The 27,290-nt window shown below is 31.0% G+C and overlaps 3 protein-coding genes across 7 annotated transcripts; all 3 read left to right on the top strand.

Moving 5' to 3' along the window:
* Window positions 1–844: 844 nt before the first annotated feature.
* LOC124956577 (cyclin-L1) lies at window positions 845–3,486 on the top strand. Of its 2 annotated transcripts, XM_047512567.1 has the most exons (5): window positions 886–1,193; window positions 1,312–1,591; window positions 1,850–2,034; window positions 2,275–2,859; window positions 3,036–3,486. In XM_047512567.1, exons 2-5 carry the CDS (start codon window positions 1,586–1,588, stop codon window positions 3,283–3,285), a joined length of 1,026 nt encoding a protein of 341 aa, XP_047368523.1. In that variant the 5' UTR covers window positions 886–1,193; window positions 1,312–1,585; the 3' UTR covers window positions 3,286–3,486. The 2 variants fall into 2 exon arrangements, with proteins under 2 accessions (XP_047368522.1, XP_047368523.1); XM_047512566.1 differs by lacking the exon at window positions 1,312–1,591 and having other exon boundaries at window positions 845–1,193.
* A 1,483-nt stretch (window positions 3,487–4,969) lies between these two features.
* LOC124956572 (mucin-5AC-like) lies at window positions 4,970–11,997 on the top strand. Of its 3 annotated transcripts, XM_047512542.1 has the most exons (6): window positions 5,033–5,179; window positions 5,766–5,886; window positions 5,975–6,552; window positions 6,662–7,186; window positions 7,268–9,544; window positions 9,635–11,997. In XM_047512542.1, exons 2-6 carry the CDS (start codon window positions 5,801–5,803, stop codon window positions 9,793–9,795), a joined length of 3,627 nt encoding a protein of 1,208 aa, XP_047368498.1. In that variant the 5' UTR covers window positions 5,033–5,179; window positions 5,766–5,800; the 3' UTR covers window positions 9,796–11,997. The 3 variants fall into 3 exon arrangements, with proteins under 3 accessions (XP_047368496.1, XP_047368497.1, XP_047368498.1); XM_047512540.1 differs by having other exon boundaries at window positions 4,970–5,886; XM_047512541.1 differs by having other exon boundaries at window positions 4,972–5,886; window positions 7,271–9,544.
* LOC124956578 (Y-box-binding protein 1) lies at window positions 11,901–26,534 on the top strand. Of its 2 annotated transcripts, XM_047512569.1 has the most exons (7): window positions 11,901–12,040; window positions 14,323–14,386; window positions 17,236–17,269; window positions 17,390–17,648; window positions 17,798–18,102; window positions 19,981–20,043; window positions 20,593–26,534. In XM_047512569.1, the coding sequence occupies exons 1-7, from the start codon at window positions 11,980–11,982 to the stop codon at window positions 20,635–20,637; spliced, it is 831 nt and encodes a 276-aa protein (XP_047368525.1). In that variant the 5' UTR covers window positions 11,901–11,979; the 3' UTR covers window positions 20,638–26,534. The 2 variants fall into 2 exon arrangements, with proteins under 2 accessions (XP_047368525.1, XP_047368526.1); XM_047512570.1 differs by lacking the exon at window positions 19,981–20,043.
* Window positions 26,535–27,290: the final 756 nt, after the last annotated feature.

Consider the following 27,290-nt stretch of genomic DNA (forward strand, 5'->3'; position numbering starts at 1 on the left):
TTTCTATGAACGTAAAATGAACTCACGTGTATATTTAATAATTACTAATCTTCGATTATGATCATTCTGTGATATTCGTGAGTTTTTCCTTTTTTTCTTTTTTTCTAATTGAATATAACAGACACTTCGATCAATCTCATGGATTACCAATCAAATTTTTATCAACGATTAAACGTCGATCAGCATTATAGCAAGTCAAACTTTTCATAGTATTTCGTTATTAATTTATATTATCGATAAATTAAGAAACCTATAGATATTACGGAAGAAATAGAATAATTAATTAAAATGAGCTAATAGAATAGATATATATATATATATGTATATATATATACATTTTCATATTATATAGAAAATTCTTTTTAAAATGTTATTGATATCACGAAAATATAAGTTAAGAAGGACATACCGTTGAAAGTTTTACTATTGGCCAGACTGTCGATCAAATTAATCGTGATTGGTTGAAAATAGTAATAGGTTATATTTCTATTAGATTTCATACTAAAGAATTTATCCAATCGATGCATGGTATGAGTTCTTCATGATTATCACGTGATACCTATTACAACCAATCAAAATATTCGTCTTACGATCAACATCTTAGAGGGCGTTTTTCGCACAATAATGTCTTAACCTTATTTTAACATTAATTAAACTACAAAAAATATAACAAGAAATATATTATATATATATATATATATAAATGAAGTATAATAAAACAAAAGTTAAGAAAGAACTCAATGAAGTAACAAACAAAAGAAAAACGAAAAAAAATGTATTGTCGTGACGTCATTTTCCGGAAGTGAGTCTAGGGATTATTTCGACTATTGACAATTCCCTAGTATGTTTTATCCAGCGTAGTACATACATCAGAGAAAAGCTATTAGGCAATGAAATAAAATGGCCGTTGTTTGGTTAAATATAAAGTATTGAAATAGTCTGTTAAATTTTTTTTAATCATAAAAATGAGTGTGAAAGAAAATTCAACGACAATAACAAAACCTACGACCGTTCCTAATACTAAATCTTACGGGAAGATAGTACTGACGTTGCAAAATTGTCTTTTACCAGAGGAAAAGCTTAATAACACCCCATCGCATTTAGACGATTTAGATGCCGAAACTGAAACAGACCTTCGAATATTAGGATGTGAACTGATACAAACGGCTGGAATTCTTTTGAAATTACCTCAGGTTAGTAAATGTACTCTTAATTTTGTATATATTGCACGCTTAGGAATTTTCTAATCTCTGTAATCTCTGTACAATCATTCTTTCTATGATACAAAAATAAGGTACATTATGTTTATAGTTAAGCACAATAGAAAATTGTAAGTTAATTCTATTGCGAAGTTAAACTCCGCGAGATTGTAAATCTAAAGGTATCGTACAAATTAAGGAAGAGGAAGGAACATGATACTATCGTCACGTTCTCTCGTCGTTTTCTTCACGTATCTTTCGTGATATCTACAACATTATAACATGGTATAATCCCAATAAAATTGTATGTATTATTATTGTACATATTTGGATATCCCTTGTAGTTAGTATGGCAAATAAAAATTGGTTTGGTACAACCATTCGAGATGAAAGTAAGTGTAATATTATAAGTAAAACAAAAAAAAAAGAAAAAGAAAAAAAAAAAAAAAAAAAAAAAAAAAAAAAAAGAAGGAAGAAAAAAAAATAGAGAACCTATTTTCTTCGTTACAATTGAATTCTCCTTACAGTAACAACATAGTTATATTCGTCAAAATCATTTATAATGTTAAAGTTAAACAACAATATCACTTTTTTTAATAATCAATTTCAAATCGGGAAAAAGCTCTTTCCTCGTAAATTATTTTTTACAGGTTGCAATGGCCACTGGACAAGTAATATTTCAACGCTTTTATTATAGTAAATCATTAGTCAGGCATAATATGGAAATAACAGCCATGGGTTGTATCTGTTTAGCTTGTAAGATAGAAGAAGCACCCAGAAGGATTAGAGATGTTATTAATGTTTTTAATCACATTAAGCAAGTTTCCTGTCAAAGGTAAATATTTTTTATTTAATATTAGGCTGGAAACTATGAAACGGGCGTTGAATGAAAATAAAAAAAAAAAAAAACAACAAAAAAAGCCCGTTTCATAGTTTCCAACCTAATAGTTACATCATTGAAAGAAAAGGAAAAAAAAAAAAAAAAAAAAGAAAGTGATATATTTATTTAAAAAATAAAAAAAAATATATATATTATCTATATGCAATTAAATTTCATTTATTTCATACGTTTTAGGCCGATACAACCTGTAATACTAGATCAGAATTATGTAGCATTGAAAAATCAAGTTATTAAGTCAGAACGAAGAGTATTAAAGGAATTGGGTTTTTGTGTACATGTAAAACATCCGCACAAAATCATAGTAATGTACTTGCAAGTTTTGGGTTATGAAAAGAATCGTGCCCTGATGCAACAATGCTGGAATTATATGAATGATTCATTAAGATCGGATGTATTTCTGAGGCATCAACCAGAAACCGTAGCGTGTGCATGCGTATATTTGGGTGCACGTCAGCTTCAATTACCTTTACCATCCTCGCCACCATGGTTTTCCCTTTTCAAAGTCAATGAATCTTCGATAAGGGACGTTTGCCGTCGCATTTTACGATTATATTATAGGCCACGTGTAAAGCCAGAACAATTGGAAAAAAAAGTGGAAGAACTGCGTCGCCAATATGAGGAGGCAAGAACAAAAGCTCGAGGTGGTGATGTTGATAGTCATACTCCAAGTCCACCATTGCCTAAACATCATAATGCTTGGGGTGGTTTTATTAGTCGCAGTGGCACACACGCTGTGCCAGAAAGAACTAAATCACCGAGGTAAGAGTTTATAACATTTTTCGTTTAGTTAATATAGTTTTGCCAGTGTATTTCTTTTCTGTTTGTTTTTTTCTCTCTCTCTCTCTCTCTCTCTCTCTTTCATTTTCTTTCTTTTTCTTTTTTTTTTTTGTTTCTTTGGTTCTTTGTTTGTTTGTTTTTTTTTTTTTTTTTTTTAGACGTTCCAAGTCAACCAGTACTTCTCCGTCAAAAGGAGAAGGAGCAAAGCATAATAAAAGAAAGAAACATGCTAGTAGAAGTAGATCTCGTAGCCATAGCCATGGTAGATCTCGTAAACCCAAGAAAGCTCAAAGAAGAAGATCAGGTAGTCACAAATCATCACGCAGTCGTTACAGATCACATAGTCGATCCCGAGAAAGAGATTCGGAAAAATCAAGTAAACATCGCAGTAAGCACAGACGGCATTGAACGTATCACAATATAAGTGCGAAATAAAATTAGGTTATAAAAAAGAAAAAGAAAAAAAAAAAAAAAAAAAAAAAAAAAAAAAAAAAAATATGAAATTTCTCGAATAAAATTTGGATTTCCTAGGGAAAAATAATTTTTTCTTTGAGAAGTTGTAACGTTTGTAATTTGTAATCTTTGTAAATAAAATATCATTTTGAACTATGTCATTGAGACATTCATTATTCCCTTCCCTCTCATAAAGAGACATGTACTACTTATGAACGTATTATTTATTTATTTATTTTTTTTTTTTATTTATTTATTTTTTTATTTTTTATTAATTAATCTCCATCCAGTCGAAATATTTCTATCAGATACGAATAATATTTGAGATTGTACAAAAAGTGTGACTTTCAGGTATACCAACAATATACCAGCAATAAAGAATAAAAATATTTGGATTGAAAATTATTTATATCTATTATTTATAAAGTTATTTATATATTATTAGACTGACGATATGTATTCGTTCATTTCTTTGAATATAAATATTAATGTATATACCATTAATCGTAGCTAGAAATTTAATGAAAATTGAAGAATTATTTTAAGACAGTGATTTAGATCAATAAGAAGAAATAAAGTAAAATACTTTTGTCATACGATTATCTACGTTTTCCCATTGTTTTTTTTTTTTTTTTTTTTTGTAATAAAGAACAACATTTGAATGTAATGCTTTAGCATCATAAATCAATAATATCAAGAAAATGAGAAAAATTATCTTATTCGTTCAATTAAAAATATTAGAAGATAAATGATTTATTATTGTCAAACTACGTTTACATCCATCCAATTGTCTTAAAAAAATATCATACACATGAAAATAATAAATAATTTATAATATGTTAACATTATGGATAATAAAACAACGTTAAAAAAAAAAAAAAAAAAAAGAAAAAATATACCTTTTTAATGTTGTTTTAAATTTTAATTGTAATATTTTTTGCATTCAAATAAATCATTTATTACATAATCGATAAAGCGAATTTTGATCGAGAAAAAGATTTAATAAAAAGAATTATAAGTATAAAATAAATAGAATAAATATAATTATTCGTCAAGTGACGAAAACGTAATGGCCGTCGTATTTTGATTAACTAACATCAGGAAATATCTATTTGTATGATATATGATTTGTAAATATATATTTTAAATATATTTCACTAATAATATATACATATATATATATATATATGTATGTAAAATTAGGATTGAATTCATGAAAATAATTGAAAATAAAATAAACAAATTTAAATACGTAAGTATTGTCCAAAGAAACAACGATTACGATAGGTTGAAATATAAAGATTGATCAGGGATAATATTGTATCGTATAACGGATCACATTTTCATTTATATTGTATTATTCTAATTGAAAATAATAATAAGTAAAGTTTATTTTATTCGTATACGTTATAATAATATCGAATGTATAAATTTTAAACTTTTCTTATATATAAATGTATATAAATATTTGATAAAAACAAAATACGTAAATTTATTTGTAGAATAAAACAGAACTAAATTATCACAGATGGCATAAAAGATATTTTCAGTAGCGAGCTATTTTGATTGGTCGAAAAATCAATCTCTTTATGACGTCATTTCCTAGTATCACTCAGGCACCCTTTATTCGTTATAATACACCACTTCCCGCTCTATGTAATGTTCAGTAATCCTTATAATTTTATACGGACAAAGTTCCGGTAGTTCAGTGAGTGTGCTCTTTTCAAACATGGGGAGGTTATTTTTTTGAAATAATATGTTGGAACTAGAAAGCCGGGGTGTCGTTGTGTCGTTAAGTGTGCTGAGTGGGTGTATATTATTATACAACGCCTGGGGTCCTATTCTCGCGGTAATTGTTTCGTTATTTCTAGTGATTTATGCGTGCTATTCTTTGATCACCAACGATAGCTTGCTATCGCCGCATGCATTTATATTTTTTGAATATTTCAAAGGAGCCGTTATCGAATTAAAAGATACCTTAGGCCGAGCTATTGTTTATGTAGTAAGACAGTTAACGCATCTTTGGAATAAGATTAAAAACGTTTATCGCGAACGTTTCTCAGTCAGAATGGAACGTCGTCGAATAAGTAGATATCAGCTTAGCAGTGACACTACTTTTAATAGTAGAAATACACCAAGATTCAGTCTTATTCCACAATTAAGCCCAATATCTCGGACTGCTCATAAAAATACTTCAAATATCTCGAATATCTCGGAAAATAAATTTAATCACGATAACGAATATCAATCATTTAATCAAAACAATATTTACAATAAATATACTTCGACACCCTTATCTCAATACAAAAAGGATGACATGCATAATATAGATGCTAGATATAAGACAAATTGGTCATCGCCAAAGAAAACATCGCCCATGTTTAATCAGAATCATACATTAACACGAGGCGAAAATAGTACGTTGTTTTCACCAGACGGATCACCATGGGGTACAAGTATAAGTCCCAAAATGAGATCAAAAGCTGGTGGAGTAAAAACCGTACAGACAGTTGCAGGCCCATTGTTAGCTTCAACAAGATATAACATTGATCCCAAGTAAGTAATCTTAAATCTTTATAAATATTAAAATTAAATATCTAATTATATTTAATTTTTTTTTTTTTTTTTTTTTTTCTTCTAATAGGACATATACAGATGTAACATCACCAGGATTAACTATAAGATTAACTAAATATGCTGCTGAAGCTAATAATAAATTGACCCATCAGTCACAGTATGGCACTGGTCAGTTTCCAAAAGTTAATCTTCATGCAAGTCCTATTCCTTTGATTAATGCAAAATCTGCAAAAATAAGAGGACCTGTTACAGTTAGAATTGCACCACCAGAAACTACAAGATATTCTCCTCCAGAAAGGCAGAAAGTCTTGTCTGGTATATGTCAGTCAGAAAATAAATCACCATCGAGTGTTGCACAGGTCCTAAGGGAAATATCATTGAAAAGGCATGCATCCAAAGAAGATGTTACGTCTGATTTAGTAAAGAAGCAAAGAACAGATGGTATATTTGTGAATGAAGTAGAAAATTTTGAAGAAACAAAACAGAAGAGAGGTAGAGATGAATCATCCAAATCTGAAGAAGATAATTCACCTCCGGATAAAAATCTTAGACCTACAAAACGTAGTAAAACACCATCCTGCTATGATATATTATGTTCACTAAGTTCAAGTATTCATGTTGCTACTGGTATCAAAAGAAAAGCTGGTATATACATATATATATATATGCATATATATATAATATTTTCTTCATATGTAATATATAATTACACGTTAATAAATTTATTACATAATATATTCTAATATGATTTTAGTTGACTGTTCCCGCAGCGGAACATCCGATTTTGAAAAACATTTTAAATCCTTGGAGCATATACAAAATGGAGATTCACGAACACTAGCACAAGTGCAAAATATAAATGCAAATGATAGTACACCAGCTGTGAATAAGAAACTGTCTACAAACTCGAATTTATCGAAGTCCCTTAATAAAACGCAAGAACAATCTCCTATTAAAGGAATTCTTAAAAATTCAAGAAACACAATGAATTCTAATGATACTGAAACAATTTCTGCTAATGAAGAAAACATGAGATCTGAATATAAGGATAATGAAACTTCTATAGCGGCAACAAAATTCACGGATAAACTTTTTATGAGAGCAGAACCGCAAAGAAATGAAAAGTTAAGATCACTCGTTGAAGAACAAGGAAACATAATAGAGACAAAGTTTACTACCGACGATGCTGAAGAAATTAAGAAAAAAGATATAGTGAACATGAGACAAACTAGTATGCGAGCAAGATTACAGAGTATGTTTGATGCCATATCTGGTAAAGGTAAGTATTTATAGTTCTCATGTTTATTTCATTTAAATTATATGATCCAATTTCTGATACACTATTTGATGATATTTTCAGCAGCAAGCAGAATTAATCCTGATGTTGTGATTCAGGCAGAAGAAATTGGTGAGGTTACTCCTGCAATTTCTTCCTCTGCAGATTGTGCAACGCTCAATTCTGTAACAACTACAACTAATGTTAATACGACACCTATTACTACATCTGCTATAGTGCCAGCACTTACATCACCCAAAAGTAATATAAAAACGGTCAAACATATAACATTTAATTTACCAAATACAGAAAATGTGTCTGGTACTAATCAGCAGATTACAAGTAATTCAGTATCAGATGAAAAGAATAAGTTGATCATTAATTCTGATTTATCCAATTGTAAGACTGATATTACACAAGCAACATCATCAGTATGTACTAATGTGACATTAGCTACAAATGCACTTCCTATAATTTCCAATTCAGTTACATCAACCTTCGTTTCTGGCAAATCGTTAACAAATACATTACCAACTGTAGCATCAGCTACACCACTAGTTGTACCATCAGTTGCCTCAAATGGAATATTAAAATCCAATACTTCTATGTTAAATACTTCTTTAAGTTCTACAAGTGTAGCATCAACCGTTATATTATCAATACCTTCTACTTCCAATAATCTTTTTACAAATAAGAATACTATATCTAATATCACGACTAGTATTTCAAATTCTGATCAAACCAATATCAAATCTAACATTGGGAATTCCATCTTACATAATGTAAGTAATACAGGATCCACAATGAACACTGAAAGCCCTAAATTTACATTTGGCAACATTGTCAATACAACTGCATCGACACAAGTAAATATTGGCTCTGCTCAAAATGTAACTACAAGTAGCTTAAATTTTACAACTGAAACAAAAAATGTAATGTTACCAATGTCGACTGTAACTCCTACAGTTACTAATGTTATTACTACTGCTACTACTGCTACTACAGTTGCTTCTAGTGTTGCTTCAGTTTTTAAAAGTATTACAGATAATGCTACAAATACTACCAATAAAAATTCGATGACATCTACAGCAACTACAACAATTCCATTCATATTTGGAAGTAATAACGTACAGACATCGAAAACTGAAGGTGGTTTATTTAATACAACTACAAGTAATGTTCCAATAACATTTAGGATGTCTGTAATTACTCAAAGTAATCCAATAGCTAGTAATGCATCCATAATCACAAATAATACTTCTGCACCAAGTAATCCAATGTTAAATTTGACAAATGGTACATTTAGTGGAAATGTATCTAGTGGATCTACGACATTTACGTTAAGTACCGCAACACCTATTTTTTCATTTGGGACATCGAATGCATCAACATCAGAAAATAAATCAGCATTTACCTATAATGCTAATGCACTAGGAAGTTCTAGTGGTTTGTTGCCATCAACTAATACACCAGTTGCTTCTACAACAAGTAATAATACAACCTCTGGATTTAATGTACCAGCTGCTACTACAACTTCACAATTTTCTACAACAACTACATCTATATTTAATACAACATCAACTGCAGCTACGTTTCGAACAACAACTAGTGAGCCAGTATTTGGTCAAGCAATTGCTGCTCCTCTTTTTGGTAATTCACCAAAATCTCCTTTTGTACCAATTCAACCTACAAAATCATCTATTGAATTTGGTACAAATAACAACACGAACAACAACAACAACAACAACACTTTTAAAGAAGAAAAACCTGCTTTTGGCACAAATACAAATACTGTGTTTGGAAGTTCTAGTACACCATTATTTAGTTCACAAACTACAGCAGCACCTACATTTGGTTCTCCTAGTGTCTCAACCAGTGCTCTCAATTTTGGTAGTACAAATACAACGACTGCTGTATTTGGAGCACAAAATTTAAATGCACCAGGAAATGTTCAAACTTCAACATCACATAGTTTTGGTACACCAAGTCCTATGTTTGGAAATCAGAATAATCCAGCACCTCTCTTTGGATCAACGACTACAACTCCAGTTGGAACTTTTAATAATACTCCTATGCAAAATACCTTTGGCAGCCAAAATTCAACTACTATGTCGTTTGGCGCTACAAATAATTCTAATGCATTTGGTGATAATAAAACATTACCATTTGGAATTCAAACTACAGTTGCACCTGTTTTTGGAACAAATAAGAACAATACAAATAGTATTTTTACATTTGGTGGAAATCAAGATCAACAACAGCAAAGCACGTTTTCATTTGGTAATAATAATACTTCTAATAACAATGTATCAACTACTGGATCCGTCCCATTCCAATTTGGTGCGAGCACTTCTAAGCCAGGTAGTAATACCATCTATAATTCTAATATATTATATATCATTATTAAAAGAAAACATTACATTTGATGCATAACATTACTGTATTTCATAGTTACAGGATTTAATTTCACTCCACGAACAACAACACCATCGATTAATTTTGGAACATCAGGTACACCCTCATTTAATGCTCCAACTCCTGGGATGTTTAGCATTGGTAGTGGTTCTACTGCACCGCGATCAAGAACCGTTAGAGGTAGAAAACCAAGATGATGCAGAATGTAAAAATCATGTAACTCGTAAAGTATATTTTCATCAAGATACATCGATATCTAATTACTTCAGCATTCAAATGACAATTGGAGCAGAAATATATATATATATATTACAATTATTATTTAATATTTCTATTGGAATAAAGGGGTGAGTCGAATGCTTCTGTGAAAATAATAAGTATGTTTACTAATGGGTTCTTGTTATTATTTCAAAATGTTATCAATCATTATTAAATGTATTTGTCCTTTGTACATACATAAGTATATATAAAATGATATGACAAAACAGTAGAGAGATATACTGATATTTAAAAATTTGCTTAAATTATAAGGTAAATCATTTTTCTTTCTTTTTATTATTTTTCTCTCTCTCTTTTTTTTTCCTTTTTTTTTACATATAAGACCACAGAATTTATACATACATAATATATATGACAAAAAGATACTTAAACTCCATTGAGAAATATCTGTAATATAAAAAAAACTTTTTTTGTTTTTGTTTTATGAAGTTTTCCAATCTGGATATTTACAACATAAAATGCTATTTTCCCAATTTTTTTCCAGATTTTTTTTTTTTTTTTTTTTTTTTTTTTTTTTTTTATATAAGACATATTTTCTTGATTCTTTATTATCTAGTATTGAATAACCAAGCTAAAATCATTGCTATTATTTTAAAAAAAAAAAAAAAAAAAAAAAAAAAAAAAAAAAAGAAAAAACTCTGAATTATTATGATAATAGAACGTAACGCTATAGTTTTAGTATTAAGTTACAACGTTGTTATCACCAAATTCCAAATAAATTTAATAAATGGTATTTAGCTAGGAGATAACATGTAAATGAATCTATTAGATACTAATTGTACTTGTTATTTAATATAACAGAGTGTTCGGTTGCCCTTACCGATATAATGATGAATGTATTATTTTTATTATGATTTTTAAGTTATTAATATTTTTAATGTATCTCTACTACAATGAAAATAATATCTAGGTCGTTGAAGGTCTGTTTCTCTAGAAACGAAACGAAACTAAGATAACGGGCCTTTTTATAAATTCACTTAATCATGATATTTATCTATACAGTGCTTGAAGCGATGTATGACTGTAATTAAGATAACATATACTTGTACAGAGTTGTCAGTTACAAATGATTTTTAGAAAGTGAAAATGTTCTTGTCGGGATTGTAGCGATCTAAAAGATCATTTATCCGAAAGAATTAAAATGATATTTGATTGCAAAAAAAAAAAAAAAAAAAAAAAAAAAAAAAAAAAAAAAAAAAAACAAAATAAATATAAAACGCATATGTATACATATACGCGAATCATCGTAGCAAATTAAAACTTTAAAGTAAGACTTTAGTAATACGACTATTAAATATAATTGAAAAATATAAATTAAATATATAACTATATAATGAAAAATAAATTATTTTCATATTACTCACATATACACGTATACATACTAGCTCGTTCGCGCGCGCGCGCGCGCGGATCACACACAGACACACCTACAAACCTTACTTATTGTTTCTAACATGGTCATCGTCGTTTCTAGAATCTTCATTTTTTTTTTTTCTTTCCTTTTTACGATATTTCTAATATCTGATTTCTCATAAATATAATAATGATCGTCTTATCAATATTGCTTTTTGTCGATATCGATCGAGTTTGAAAGTCGATCATGACGAAAATATAAAATAACGATTGAAAAATCGTGTCGGGAAGTACATTAAAAAAAAAAAAAAAAAAAAAAAAAAAAAAAAAAAAAAAAAAAAAAAAATAGAAAAAGAAAAAGGAAAAGAACGATAAAGAAAAATTCTATGGAACAATACTCATGGTTTTTGTTATTGAAACAATCGTAGAAGCATTATAGGGGGATAAATACGGTAGATGCGGCTCGATGCATATCGCGGTGCGGTTCAACGCTTCTTTGCACGCGAGAAGGCGGCGCGTGAGCGGCGCGTAGGCTATGCACTATAGAAGTTGAACGGTGATTGGTCAACGTCAGACGATGCTAGAACGACGAACCAATAGGAGAGATCGTTAGACGGCAACGTCGTTTGTCCGGTCGCCTGGAGGCGCAGCCATGTTGGGAACATTAGAAGGGAACCAACACCACAACCAGAAAGACGGGAACATCTAGGTTCGGCAGCGGCGTGTCTTAACACCTTAACACCACCACCATGGCTGACCCGGAGAAACAGCCCGAACAACCTAAGGCTGTCCAGCAAAAGCTGGTCATCGGTAAGTAAAAAATCATCAATTTATTATACCCGTGTTTACGAATAACGACAAAATATTTTCGACGAAATTAATTGGGCATCGTTCTGAGTCTTTGGCCGTAGTCGCGCTGCTCGTAATGGCGTCCATCTACGGTGGACGCATAGCCATGTGGCTTTTTACCCGGCGTGCCGGCCTCTTACATAAGTGTTATACCATTGAATTTATTAAAACTAACGTTCGAAGGATAAAATACGAATTAGTATGATCTTTTTTCATATCTTAATATTCCCTCACGTCTCGTACGACGTCTTCGTCCTTGTTACTCTAACGAGTTATCCGTTCTTTCCTGTCCACTCGGTGGAAAGAGAGAAAGAGAAAGAGAAAGAGACAGAGAGAGCGAGCGAGAGAGAGAGAGAGAGAGAGAGAGAGAGAGAGACGTAAAGAGGGTGAGTAAAGCTATTCCAAAATTCAACATCGATTTTCTCTCGAAGTTTCGAGAACGAACATAGAATTCGGACGTATGTACACGTATACATTTGAGGGGGAAAAGAGGGAAAGTTATAAAAGTATCGTGTAAACTTTTTTTTTTTTTTTTTTTTTTTTTTTTTCTTCCTTCCTCTATCGATCGATGATCAAAACTTTAATGTATAGGATGATGCTTTTGATATTATTCGTAACATTGGAGAAGAATTTATCTATTAAAGATGATTTCGATTAATGACGTTGCAAAGGATTCGCCGATGATTTCAGGGATATAAAATGTGGAGGAGGAGGAGGAGGTGGTGGTGGTGGTTGTGGTGGTGCTGGTGGTGGTGATGGTAGTGATGATGATGATGATGATGATGATAATGATGATGATAGTAATAGTAATACTAGTAGGCCTCGAGAAAGAGAAAATTTTCGTTTGCGACCAACTTCCGGCTTTTCTATTTTCTAGCGCGCTTTCGTTACGTAATATAACATTCGTAAATGTTCTTCCATGTACAATGGAATATTTATTTATTTGAGATTACGTTATTGGTAAAAATTTCATTATTCAACCACAACCGTGTGTTTCGTTATATATCGATAAGAAAAATGAAACTACGTTGTCAATTGATTTTCAATATCTCTTATTTAACCAAGTTGAGGTCAAATTTTAATTTGACATAGATTTAACATATTCGAATCGAAATTTGAATGTTTATATGAACGTTAATCGTAACCTATTTGTCGATTGACCTACCTACACGCGCCTACTTCGAATGTTTACATCGTACAAAGGTTAAGGTAATAATATGTATATATATATATATATATATATATATATATATATATGTGTGTATGTATGTATATACATGTGTGTGTATATGTATGTATGTATACCGTAATCACATGTGTTACTGTTTATCGCGAATTTACGAAATACTTTCAAAAAGTATATAGTATATATATATACATATATGTGTATGTATGTATATATTAGATAAATATATATATTGCAAAGTAGTAAAGCTACTTGCTCGATGAACCAGAACCGCGTTTTTTTTTTTTCTTTTTTTTTTTTTTTTTTCCTTAAGAAATGCTGCGAAACGAGTGACTCGCAAGTATAAGTTAGGATTTCTATTCAACAGTTCGTACTTGTTATTCTTGCAAATACGTACATGCATATGTACATATATACATATATGGATACATACGTTGTATGTGTATATGTATATATACACACATGTATATTATTTTGCGTATCGGCTATGATAGGTCATCGATAACGATTTGGATTATGAATATCATATTGAATCACGTTATTTTAACGTGATATATATATATATATATATATGTATATATATATATATATATATATAATGATATATATTTAATTGGTATATATATATATATATTTATTATCGTAATATATATTTAAATATATATATTATGAATTATATGAAAAATGATCAGCTGCTTAGATTCTCTAGAACAATAAGTAAAAGTAAACATTCGATTTAACCTATCGCATTTGTCCGGACATTTGAACATTTTGTTTCGATAGAACGACATTTTGAAGGTCTAAAGTTCGTTTACTTATTAAACGAAAAAAAAGGTGATCGACGGTTCAAGGTTAAAGGAAAAAAATTTTATATAATAGAGATTTTCTTCAATAAGATAATACGATTTATAAATTATACTCGATACCATCGCGTTTTATTACATTTTAATAGAACATATATATATATATATATATATATATATATTATAATAAAATTTTCATTATTTACAATTATGACAGTTCTATATATACATATATTTTTTTTTTCATTTTTCAGCTAACAAAGTGACCGGGACTGTAAAGTGGTTTAACGTAAAGAGTGGATACGGGTTCATCAACAGGTCAGCATTTACATACATAAATTTATTTGGAACATGATCTATAACCACACACACACACACACACACACACACACACATTATTTACTATTATCATTAATATAAAAGCTTTGATGAGTACGTTTGGAATATTCGGATGAAATATGATTGGTATAATAATTTAATAGCTGTTTATATTTCGACGTAAAATATAATGATTATTTAATTCGTAACGATATCCTTGATAAATAAGAAAAAAGACGAAAAAAAAAAAAAACAAAACAAAAAAGAAAAGAAAAAGAAATTTCAAATTTTTCACCAACGTAATTAAATTTTTTAGATTGAGAACCACTGTAGATCAACTTAAATAATATTGTCGAACGTATAGATCAAGGCTTTCATATTAATTCGTCGTTTATGTTAATAATATATGAAATACGTCGCCTACGAGCGTGTGTTTTTAACGTGTTGGATCATTTATAGATCTAACGATATTATGCCTGATAGATTTTCCTAAAAAAAAAAAAAAAAAAAAAAAGAAAAAAAAATATATATATATATATATATAAAAGAAAAGATAAAAATAAAAAGAAAGAAAAAAAAATAGTTCATTGATCGAAATAGAAAAAGAAAAGAAACAAAAAAAAAAGATAGTAGGATATTAGTCGGTATTATTAGTTCGATGCAAGTTAAATGATGCATTCTAGAGACTAAAGCTCTCGACGACTATATAGTAGATGAAATAGAAGCTCCTTTACGACACACACACAACACAACACACGTGCGCGCGCGTTCTCTCTCTCTCTCTCTCTTTCTCTCTCTCTCTTTCTCTCTCTCTTTCTCTTTCTCTCTTACTCGTATACATATATACGTGTAGTAAGTACATAGATGCCTAACCGCATCGAGCTCGTCGACGGTCCTCCGCTATTTCTAGGTCTCTATCTATCTGTTTGGCTTTAAGCCAAGAAATTCGTCGTTGCCCCGAGAAATTCACCTTAGCCTTAGATATTATTCCGATTTTACCGTTTAATCGTAGCCAAAGCACGATTAGTAACAAACAGTACCTATTAGAACAACGACAATTACAATTACTAAAGCGGCAACAATGACAATTACAACTACAGGGACAATAACGACAATTGCAACTACAGCGACACAACAACGACACACAAGACAATAACAATCAATGACAACGACAATAACGAAAAGAGCAGTCAATCTTTTTCCATTAAAATTTTTTACAATTTTTTTTTTTTCTTTTTTTTTTTTTTCACTTTTTTTTTTCTCTTTTTTCCTCCTTTTCTTTTCTCTTTCTTTTTTCTCTCTGTCGAATAAGGAATTCGATGTCGTTGAAAAAAGATTACGGTGCTAACTATGAAACCTTAGTTTTAAGTTACAAATTAGATGAGCCAACGGAAGCCATTTTATGATATATACATACTACGTGTGTATATATATATATATATATATATATATATATATATAATTCTTGACAATTAAGAACGTCGTTTTGTAGTGGTAGTAATGATGATGGTATGTGTGTGTAGTATGTGTGTGACCTTGCATATAAGTGTGACTCACGTGTCTTGAATATAATTATCTTAAAGGAAACATGGTTTGCTTCTCGATTGGACGAAGAGAAATATGCATACATTTGCAAATGCGCACATATGTATGTTTATGTATAGTACGTTTGTGCATACAACTAACCATATGTATATATATATATACATATATATATATATATATATATATATATGTAATTTAGAATGTAAAATTTGTAAAATATATTTCAATAAAAGAACTTAATGAATCATTTGATTACTTAATACGATATATATAACGTAACAACAAGATACATATATACATACATACATACATACATATGTTGGCTTTTATAGTAATTCTAAAGTGCACCACATTAACTGAATTAACATGAAAATAAGGATTATGCGGAAATACGCGCAATACGAATAGATCGTGTACCGGTGATACTCGGGAGAAGGGATTTCTAAGGGATGGGTGGGAGGGATAGAGGGGGTAGCTTGTGTTCCGTACGTGAGACGAACGTTTCCCTCCTCCTCCTCTTCTCCTCAACCGAGTTCTAGGGTTCGATGACCTTTCAGATCCGTGCTTTACTCAGCAGCTTCACGGGCTTCGATTATCTCTCTTCTCTCTCTCTTCTCTCTCTCTTCTCTCTCTCTCTCTCTCTCTCTCTCTCTCTCTCTCTCTTTATCTCAGAGTTTACGAATGGATTTGCGTATGTTTGTATAACGCACGTTTCACGTCTATACCACTTGATGAGCTTACAATAATCTACACTGTATATACTGCACTACAGCGATCTATTACTATTAGGATCTATATACTTTTATTAAGTAGTATTTGACGCTAATTTTCTCATTTCGTTGAAACGTCCAATACGATACGTTCAATATTTATGTCAGTTTTGTTTCCTCCCTTTATTTTAAATCTTTATGATCATACAAAGTTGTACGGAATAACTTATATCCCAGATATTGTTTGTATATCAATTACGTAGAAAAGAATAATGGTTAATAAATTTGTTTGCTTATAAAAACTATCTTATACCGATTGTATTGCTATTAAAGTTTCTCATTCTTTTTATTTTTTATTTTTTTTTTATTTTTTTTATTTTTTTTTTTTATTTTTTTTTAAGTCTACGACATCTAAAATTTTGAGATACATATATTTTAATTGCAATCCAAATTTTACACACGTATATATATATATATATATATTTATTTATTTATAATAATTAAGGTATATGTGTTTTATTGATAAAAAGAATTTGTAATGTAATTTGTTTGTTTAACATATTTTTCTCTTCTTCTTTTTTTTTCTTTTTCCAGAAATGACACCAAGGAGGATGTGTTTGTCCATCAAGTATGTATTCGTTCGACAATATTCAATTTCTTTTTTTTTCTTTCTTTTTTTTTTTTTTTTTTTTTACTTTCATTTCAAACGTCAATATAAATAATTCAAATGTTGCGTTGTCTCTTATAGTCGGCCATTATTAAGAATAACCCGAGGAAGGCCGTGCGCAGCGTTGGCGACGGTGAGGTCGTCGAATTTGACGTAGTAATCGGCGAGAAAGGTCATGAAGCAGCCAATGTGACCGGGCCATCAGGAGAAGCGGTTAAAGGTTCACCATATGCCGCAGACAAGCGAAGGGGATATCGTGGTTGTCACTGGATATATCCTAGACGTGGAAATGTTCGATCACAGCGTAGACCGCGAGAAGGACAAGAAGGATATGAGTCCGGTTAGTATAGAGGAATAATAGTTCGAGGATAGTTAATAGCATATTCTCCATTTACATGGAGAATTTTTTGATTTTAGAAAAAGAAAGAGAAAAAAAATAAAAAGAACAAAGAAAGAAATGTTTTTTTTTTTTTTTTCTTATTTACTTAGTCGATGGCAAAACTGGCGAGGAAGGTATCCCCGGTGATGGTGGGGGCCAACAACGTCGTTATAGACCACGACGTAATTATGAAGGTTACTATAACCCGGTTACTCGACATTCCGGACCTAATCAACAGCAAGGTGAGAACGCTGGAGAAGGTGGTGAGCAAGGAGGTAAGGGCACCGGAGAAGGAGGTGCACCACGCGGTGGTGGACGTGGTCGTGGAGGCCCACCAAGACGCTTCTTCCGTCGAAATTTCCGCGGAGGAAGAGGCGCCGGACCACCAAGACGTCCAAGAAACCAGGATGGTCAGGTAACGGATTCGTAGATATTTTACTATCGTTTAATTTCTTTCTTTCATTTTTTTTCTATTTTCTTTCTTTCTTTTTTGTTTTTTTTTTTTTCTTTTTTCTTTTTTAATTTTTTTTCTCTTAGTTATCATCTTAATGTTATCCATAAGATCGATGATCAGTTCGATCGGTCGATCCTTTAAATGTCTCAAATACACGAATGAAGCACCATCACTTGATTTTATGTGTAGATATTAGTAATAGATTTACGAATATTAGCGTTCACATATTTTTTACTTGTACATTTGTTGGAAACGGCACAGAAAATTACACATATATATATATACATATATGTGTGTGTGTGTGTATATATATATATATATATATTTATTTGAATTATTTAGGATAAACTTAAGGTTAAAACGATGCCACGAAAAACGAGCGATGCCGAAGGAACGTTTTCACTTATGTGTACGCTCATTTATATTGTTTGATCAATTGATGATGATAATACGATGTTACACTAGTACCTACCAAGTACAATTGCATTTATTCCTAAGTCCTACTTGATCCTATGTCCTTCTTTACGATCATCATTTGTCTAATCTCAAAAAATAGATCAGCAATAGTTGAGAAAAATTATTGGTATGGGTAGATCAATTGTCAACTTGTTAGGTGACCGATGATGAAGTTGGTGCCGGCGAGGGTGGACAAATAGGTGGTATACAAAGACTTCCACGACCTCGATATAGACGACGAGTACCAAGGCAATCCCGATTAAGTAGTTGCCAGCAGACAGCAAATAAAGAAAATCTACGACCTCCTGCTGCTAACAAAATTCATCCTGCCACTCCTCTTTCCCAGACACAGAATACCAATAAGACACTTCCTGAAGTTTCCGATAAGCACATCAAAGTATTTATCCGCGAGTGTTATAGCTTTTTATAGATATAGATATATACATATATATATAATATAATATATATAATATAGCATTATCATCAATTTGGTAACATATTTTTATTGCTTCAATATATTAGATAATCCGTATATAATAAAGCCAAGAAAATTGGTGCAACGTTGGGGGGGGGAGGAGGAGGAGAGGGCTTATTTTTTTATAATATCTATTCAACCCTCCCTCCCCCTCCTCCCAAGTGAGCGATTTTGTTTTTTTTTTTTTTTTTTTTTTTTTTTTTTTTTTTTTTTTTATATTTCTTAACCGATAAAATTTCATTTTACTTTGTAACCAAATTGATACGCTATATAGTTTAAAAAAATTTGATATACAATATTAATGAGAATTATTAAATTAGGTTGATGATATTTAATTGCTATGAAAGAACGAAATGTATAGTTTAGATCATATGTAATAGTTGATAGCTTTCGTTTTATTATGAAAGCTAAGCCTGGGGTTTTTGCATTTATCACTTTCTACTCAATTGCTAGTCCTCTCTCTCTTTCTCTCTCTTTCTCTCTCTCTCTCTCTCTCTCTCTCTCTCTCTCTTTCTCTCTCTCTCTCTCTCTCTCTCTCTCTCTCTCTCTCTCTCTCTCTCTCTCTCTCTCTCTGTATCTTATATACGCAAAGTACACAAATGTTTTCTTATCGACGAATTTCACTTACAGGTCGGCGGCGGTCACAATTAGCAAAGAAAGTGATGGTTAATTATTCTCCCCCACTCTTTCTTTCTTTACTTCTTTCTTTATCTTTCTTTGTCTCTTTCTTTTCTTCCTGTTTTTTTCTCTTTTTTTTCTTTTTCTTCATCTTGTAATGAATTACTTTTGACAATAGTTTAATCGATCGTAGAGACTAGTAAGTGTACGGTTCGTCGATGAATCCTTTGTAAAACGGCGTAGCGCTTCGCACACACTATTGCACGTATCTTGTTTTATACTCTTTTCAGTCGGAGCAGAAGTTGGATGCACCTAAAGATAAGGATGCACCTGCCGCTGCCCCTGCTCCACAGGTAACGTGGCTTTCCTTTTTTCTGCCAGTGTTGCAATTTCTCTGCTGTAGTTTTTTTTTAGTATTATATACCGCATTTAGAATTCCTTTAGAACATCGATCTCTCTCTTTCACTCTCCCTTTCTCTCTTTCTTTCTCTCTCTGTCTCTCTCTGTCTGTCTCTCTCTCTCTCTCTCTCTCTCTCTCTCTCTCTCTCTCTCTCTTTCTTTCTTTTTCTCTTTCTCTATCTCTCGCATCTTGTAGCATCTAGAATTCCTCCTGTTTTTTTTTTCCTCACCTTTTTTGTCTCTTTTTTTTTTCTTTTTTTTTTTTTTTTTTTTTTTTTCTTTTTCTTTCTTTGTACTTACATCTTTGCTTATGAATTTTTTTTTTTCAGATTAACGGCCATCTCGTTTTCATTCGTGCTTTTCTGTCGTTTATATTAATAAATATTATATTACATATCATTGCTTTGTTTTAGTTGCCGGCGTATGTGTATATACCTGTGTGCATATAGGCACGCAGAAAATGAGAATTTCGATATATTACATATATTGTTTTTCTTTTGCAGGAGAGTCAACCGGTGCAGAACACCACCACCGAGAGCACCGCTTAAGAAAGATTAAAATGCTATCACCACAACAAAACACTCCTTTTAATAAGTAACACCAACACCCGTTATACACTGAAGCAACAGCATAATAACATCAGCAGAAAAGCAGTACGCAGAGCAGCAGCAGCAGCAGCAGCAGCAGCAGCAGCAGCAGCAGCAGCAGCAGCGGCAGCAGCAGCGGCAGCAGCAGCGGCAGCAATACAAGAAACAGCAGCAATAAAAGCAACAGGAACAACAAATAACATAACAAATATTAAAAAAACAAAAAACCAAAAAAACAAAAAAAATACAAAAAAAAGAAAAGAAATCAGAAAACACGACTCCACACTCTCCCTACGAAAAGCAAATTGAGGTATGTAACGGCTAATAAGAACGGCCCCCTGCCCTCCCTACAAAAAAAAGAAAAAAAAAAAACAAAACAAAAAAAAAACAAGCTTTTGACGAAAGAAAATGTGTAGCGAAAGGCCGGAATTAACGTGAGTGTCCCAATGGAAATTCTTCATCTTAGATAACCACTTACATTATTATTATTATTATTTTTTTTTTTTGTGTTATATCTTTTTTTTTACTACCGCACAGTTTATCTACTGTGTTTGAGACTCAACTCAAGGTTCGGATTATAAACTCAGGTTAAAGAATTACTTTATAATAAGCAATATCGTTATCTACTTCGTGGTGTGGACAAAGAAAAAAAAAAAACCTTTGCTGGTGTTATTGTTTTTGAAAAGGTATATCGAAAAATAGGACGAGACGATATCGAGAAGATGAACGAATTGTGTGTTGAAGTTTGAATGCCCCCCCTCCCCTTTTCACGTGATTTTATAAGAATAAGATCATACAATTGTGATAAAAATGAGAATGATAAAAGGAATTCTTTGCGAAATCATAGATTTAATGCCGCGACCAATTGGAAGGAAAAAAAAAAAAAGTAAAATAAATGAAATGAGAAAAAAGACGCAGGCGTATATACGAAAGATGTATAAAAGAAAAAGAAAGGAAGAAAGAAAAAAAGAAAAAAAAAATAATAAAATAATTGAATAAACAAAAAAAAAAAAAAAAAAAAAAAAAAAAAAAAAGAAAGAAAGAGATAGAAAGATGAAAAAGCGACTGATTTGTCTGCAATAAAAAGAGGGTTGATTTTTGTTCTAGTTTTTGTATTCGTTATTTAACATGTTTTTTTTTTTTCCTCTTCTTTTTTTATTTTTCTTCGGTTTTTCTCACGAAACTCATTGAAACGTTTCTTGTACAATATCTTTTATTTCTTTTTTTTTTTTTTTTTTTTTTATTTTTTTTTTTTTTTGAGTTTGCTGAGATTTTTCCCATTTCTCTTCCTGATGTTTGTAAAAAAAAAAAAAAAAAAAAAAAAAAAAAATGGTCGTAGGTGTACACGAAACCCGATGACGCAATAATCTTAATGATTTAAAAAAAAAAAAAAAAAAGAAAAAGAAAAAAGGAAAAAGAACAACATAATTGAAATCTAAATAGCGAGTAAAAACAACTTACAAATCGTTCGTCTTTTCGTACGTGAGAAATCCGTTGTGAAAGTTGGCATTTAATTGAATTGATTTATCCTTTTTTTTTTTTTTTTAACACTGATATATTTATACGCAAAGGAGCCGTTAAAGGAGTGCGCGCGCGCGCGCGCGCGCAATGTGATAAAACAAATATAATGTACAATTTGTCACTTGGAATGCCGTAAAACATTTGGACATAATAAATATCCAAAATTTTTTTTTTATTTTTTTTTGTTTTATTTTATATATATATATATATATATATATATATATATATATGTATGTATATATATATCTATATAAAGAATACTCAAGTACACGCGGCTCATCATCATCATGAGACGATTACTATAATGCCGCTTATATTAAAAACGTTTTTTTTTTTTTTTTTTACAATTGATAGTAGCAATAATAATAATGTCATCCCCTGGCGGGTTTAGACATTGGTAGACATAAAGCGTGTACTCATTATTGATAACTATTAATTGGACATTATTATATGTTAATAATTATAAATCCGTGAGACAATCCCAATAATAATGTACGGTATTTTGACGTTCAGATTGATCCGAGATTAACGAAAAAACATCAACCAGTTATCATTATCGCGCTAGATCATTCTAAATCAAATTTATTGATCGCGCGTGTGTGTGTGTGTGTGTGTGTGTGTGTATATGTATGTGTATGTATATATACTCGCACGAAATCGATGAATATGAACGCCGAAATAGCCGTACATTTTAATAAACTCGATTGACAATGCGATGCACAATACTTGCTACGACTTGTCAATGGAGTGAGAGAGAGAGAGAAAGAGAGAGAGAAATAAAGAAAGAAGGAAAGAGAGAAAAAGAAAAAACAGAGAGAGGGAGAGAGAGAGAGAGAGAGAGAGAAAAAAAGCAAGCGAAAGAAGAACAGAAGAAGAGAAAGAAAGAAAGAAAAAAAAAAAAGAAGAAAATTTATACAACTTTGCATGTGAGATCTTTTTAAAATTTTAGTTTGTAGTACAGAATCAGAAAATAAAATATATGATTTTCTTTTCAAAAATGGCTAACCGAGGTGTGTTGTCTCTGCGGCTCGGCAATGTCATTTGATTTTTTTTTTTTTTTTTTTTTTTTTGTTTGTTTTTATTTTTATTTTTATTTTTTTTATTTTTATTTTTGTCTATCTTATCAAAAACCAAGTTAATTTTTTAATAATCGGCGTTAAAGTAATCCTTTGTTTTTCGTATATTAGCCAACGGAAGAGATCCAACGAGAATAATCGTCCTTCGAGAAAGAGAAAGAGAGATAGGTAGATAGATAGATAGAGAGAGAGAGAGAGAGAGTGTCTTTAAAATATTAAAAATGTATATATCATTTATACATTTTATTGATGATAACAACTTAACAAAAAACACACATGCACACACCACGAGCGAGGTGTCCGTATTGCGTCCTCCCCCGCCCCTCCAAAGTATCATTCCTCGCCTTATTTGTTCGTTAGTTGTTTGTTTAAAAAAAAAACAAAAAAAAAAAACAAAAAAAAAACGACAAAAAAAACACAAAAAAAACAACAAAAAAAAAAAAATAAGAAAAAAAAGAGAAGAAAAGGAAAGGAAAAAAAAAGTCAAAAAAAAGAAAAAGCAAAGAAAAGAGAAAAAGTGAAATAAACCCGTGTGTTGAGTCCTCGTAGAGCGTTATCAAATATGTTTGATTTTGTGTAACAATTTATAAGTAGTCGTCAATTCGTGATTGGGATTTCAAATAACCTTGCAGCGATTATACCGAAAGAGAGTAAGAGAGAGCGAGAGAGAGAGAGCGAGAAAGAAAGAGAGAGAGAGAGAGTGTGTGTGTGTGTGTGTAAACAAAATCCGACGCAGTTTTGAAATGTGAGATAGATAGAGATAAAAAGAGATAGATAAAGAAAGAGAGAGTGAGAGTGTGTGCGCTCGCGCGCGCGTGTGTATGCGGTGCTAAGTGGTGCGCGGAGGAGAGGAAAAAAAAAAAAAAAAAAAAAAAAAGAAAAATTTCAACGTGCGGTTACGTTCATTTATAATTGCAAATCCAAGAAAGCAAAGACTTTCTCTTCTCATTGTGGTTGGTGTGTAATAATGCGAGACACGTGTGAAATGCAATAGATCTTATAGGTTCTTTCAAAAGATTCCTCCTTTTAATAACAGTCCCTCGTTGAATATAATAATCATTGTAATTTGAATAATTTCGTTCGAGCACTCAAAAAAAAAAAAAAAAAAAAAAAAAAGAACAGGGACACGCGACACGCTCTCTTGCATTTGTGCGAGCTTTCTTTTTTTTTTTCTTTTTCTTTTCTTTTTTCTCTCTCCTTTTTTTCTCTTCTGCACCCTCCCCCTTCTCATTTTGTGCTCATTCGATCTATTAAATCCTCTTCCTTCACCTCCTCCACCTCCTCCTCCTTCTCCTCCTCCTCTTTCCCCCCCCCCCCTTTAAATGTGTTCGCTCGAGGTTGTTTCTTTGTTTTCTTTCTTTTCTTCTTCCCCCCTCTCGTCGCCTATTTTCTTTTTCTGTTTCTTCTTTTACGTCGAGTAACGTAACCGCGCGTTTCATCATAAAAAAAAAAAAGAAAAAAAATAAATAAAAATAAAAATTACAAAAAAAAGAAAAAAAAAGAAAAAAAAAACCGAGTAGAACGAGGAGACACAAAAATGAGAGAGAGAGAGAGAGAGTGTGTGTGTGTGTGTGTGTGTATGTGTGTGTGCGTATATCCAGCTGAATCTCGAGCTTGCAAAATTGACGTAAATTAAAACGAAACGGAACAGAAGAAAACAAAATACAATAAGTAAACCAGGAACAAGTAAAAAGTCGTTCTAATTGATTGTGAAAAAGAACAACGCGTGTGTTAAATATGGTGAACGTCGAAGTTAAAAAAGAAGAAAAAAAAAGGTATATGAAAAAGGAAGGATAGATAGGAAGATGGGAAGAAAGAAAAGAATGAAAGAAAGAAAAGAAAGAAAGAAAGAACACACAAACAATTTTAAAGCATAATAGTATTATGATGTATGGATAATATAAAAGATATTGTCTACCTTATTCCGACGAGTGGAAGACATTATAAACGTGCAATCATTTTTAAGCAGATCCGCGTCATTGAAATTTGAAATGTATGCGCGCTAGATATATATATGTATATATAAATATATATATATATATAAATATATATATATATATAAATATATATATATATATATATACACATATATCTATATATCAACAATCCTGTGTGCAAGCTGGGCGAAGTTTAAAATCGATAATGGCAAAAAGCGTACGTTTAAAAACAATGTTTGTTTGTTTGTTTGTTTGTTTGTTTGTTTGTTTGTTTGTTTGTTTGTTTTTATCGCAGGCGTATTTAACGCGTGTTAAATATACTACATTTGGAAACGCGAGCGAAATGAAATCACGAAAATTCGCGTTTCAACTGTCGAGAGATATAAATGAAATAAAATTAAAGGGAAAAAAATGAAAAAAAGAAATAAAAAAATAAAAAAAAAAAAAAAAAAAAAAAAAAAGAAAAGAAAAGGAAAAAAAAAAAGGAAAAAAACGGAAACAAACAAAGAACATGCAAAAAGAAAAAAAAAAAAAAGGAAACAAATTTATGGCGAAGAGAGAGATGATAATGCGAGAATTTTTGGGATCGAGCAGAAAAACGTTCGATCTCATTTTTCTATTCCGAAACGAATATTATCTTTGTACATCCGACGTAAAAAAAAATCTTTGTCGTGTTTTCAAGAACAAAACCACAGCATAATAAATAAATAAATAAAATAAAATAAAATAAAATAAAATAAAATAAAATAAATGAATATGAATGAATGAATAAAAAAATAAAGAAAGAAATAAATAAATAAACAAAGGAGGAAAGAAATAAAAAACTAAAAAACTAAAAAAAAAAAAAAAAAAAAAAAAGAAAAGAAAAGAAAGGAAAAGAAAGGAAAATGGGTATCACGACGTGACTGTCAATTAGTTCAAGTTCAGTTTTTTCGCAAGATAAATGAAAAAAACTAAAAAAAAAAAAAACTAAAAAGAAAAAAAAAGAAATAACGAGAACAAAAGTAATATACCGATCTGTTGTAATGTGGTCATACAGAATGGATGATAACGTTGGTGATTATAATGATGATGATGATGATGATGATGATGATGATGATGATGATGATGATGATGATGATGATGATGATGGGTGGTCAGTCTAAAGCTAAATGTGAATTATAAAAGAAATTCGTGATACCAGTTTGAGGAGGAGGCGTTCATTTTTCGAATAAAATGTCGTTATCTAAAGATTTTCGATGGGTGCGAGAGGTGGGCGTCGCTTTTAAAACACGTCTCCTGTAACGTCCGTCGACTGCCCCCCCCCACCCCACCCCAACCCCCCTAATGAATTTTGTACCGAAACGCGAAACTCTAAATACTAATTTCATATACGGAATTTAATTTTTTCACGGAACATGTGCATTATAAAAAATAAATCTACCAAAAAAATCGTAAAATTACCAATCGCAAAAAAAGAATATAATGGTCTTCTTTAAAAAAAAAAAAAAAAAAAAAAAAAACAAAAAAAAAAGAAAAACCATCATACCGAGTATTCAACCCTACCTATCATCCTCCCCCTTTCCCTCTGTTCCTTTCATTTTCCATACTTCCCCCCTCCCTCCCTCCCTCCCTCCCTCCTTCTTTCCTTCCTTCCTTCCTTCCTTCCTTCCTTCCAGCCGAGATCTGTGCCGATGATGTATCTCTGTTTACGATGAATTCATGTTTAGAATTCTGGAAACGACAGATCGTGTCTGTACACTGAATTTTTTTTTTTTCTTCTACCTATGCGTTTCATTTTTTTCTTCTTTTTTTTTTTCTTTTCTTTTCTTTTTTTTTTTTATTCTTCCCAACGACAGAACTTCTCCAGCGTTTTCAGTTCTCTTTGTCGGTACTCGTTTCAATTTTGTTTATATTTACTTTTCGTGAACTAAAGAAGTTCTTTTTATCATTTTTTTTTTCTTTTTATTTTTATTTTTATTTATTTATTTATTTATTTATTTTTTTTTTTTTTTTTTTTACCATAGAAAATCAATCACACGCTGATGACTTTTTTTTTCTTTTTATTGTTTTTCTTTTTTTTTCGCTTTCGTTTCTATTT

This window comes from Vespa velutina, chromosome 22 (genome assembly GCF_912470025.1).
Source record: "Vespa velutina chromosome 22, iVesVel2.1, whole genome shotgun sequence".
Lineage (NCBI taxonomy): Eukaryota > Metazoa > Arthropoda > Insecta > Hymenoptera > Vespidae > Vespa > Vespa velutina.

Coding starts and splice junctions, on each gene's coding strand:
- LOC124956577 (XM_047512566.1), top strand. CDS start 966: ATGAGTGTGAAAGAAAATTCAACGACAATAACAAAACCTACGACCGTT. Junction 2,035..2,274: donor AAGCAAGTTTCCTGTCAAAG/GTAAATATTTTT, acceptor CATACGTTTTAG/GCCGATACAACCTGTAATAC. Junction 2,860..3,035: donor GAAAGAACTAAATCACCGAG/GTAAGAGTTTAT, acceptor TTTTTTTTTTAG/ACGTTCCAAGTCAACCAGTA.
- LOC124956572 (XM_047512540.1), top strand. CDS start 5,087: ATGTTGGAACTAGAAAGCCGGGGTGTCGTTGTGTCGTTAAGTGTGCTG. Junction 7,187..7,267: donor TGATGCCATATCTGGTAAAG/GTAAGTATTTAT, acceptor TGATATTTTCAG/CAGCAAGCAGAATTAATCCT. Junction 9,545..9,634: donor TGCGAGCACTTCTAAGCCAG/GTAGTAATACCA, acceptor TGTATTTCATAG/TTACAGGATTTAATTTCACT.
- LOC124956578 (XM_047512569.1), top strand. CDS start 11,980: ATGGCTGACCCGGAGAAACAGCCCGAACAACCTAAGGCTGTCCAGCAA. Junction 12,041..14,322: donor CCAGCAAAAGCTGGTCATCG/GTAAGTAAAAAA, acceptor TTCATTTTTCAG/CTAACAAAGTGACCGGGACT. Junction 17,649..17,797: donor ACAAGAAGGATATGAGTCCG/GTTAGTATAGAG, acceptor TTATTTACTTAG/TCGATGGCAAAACTGGCGAG.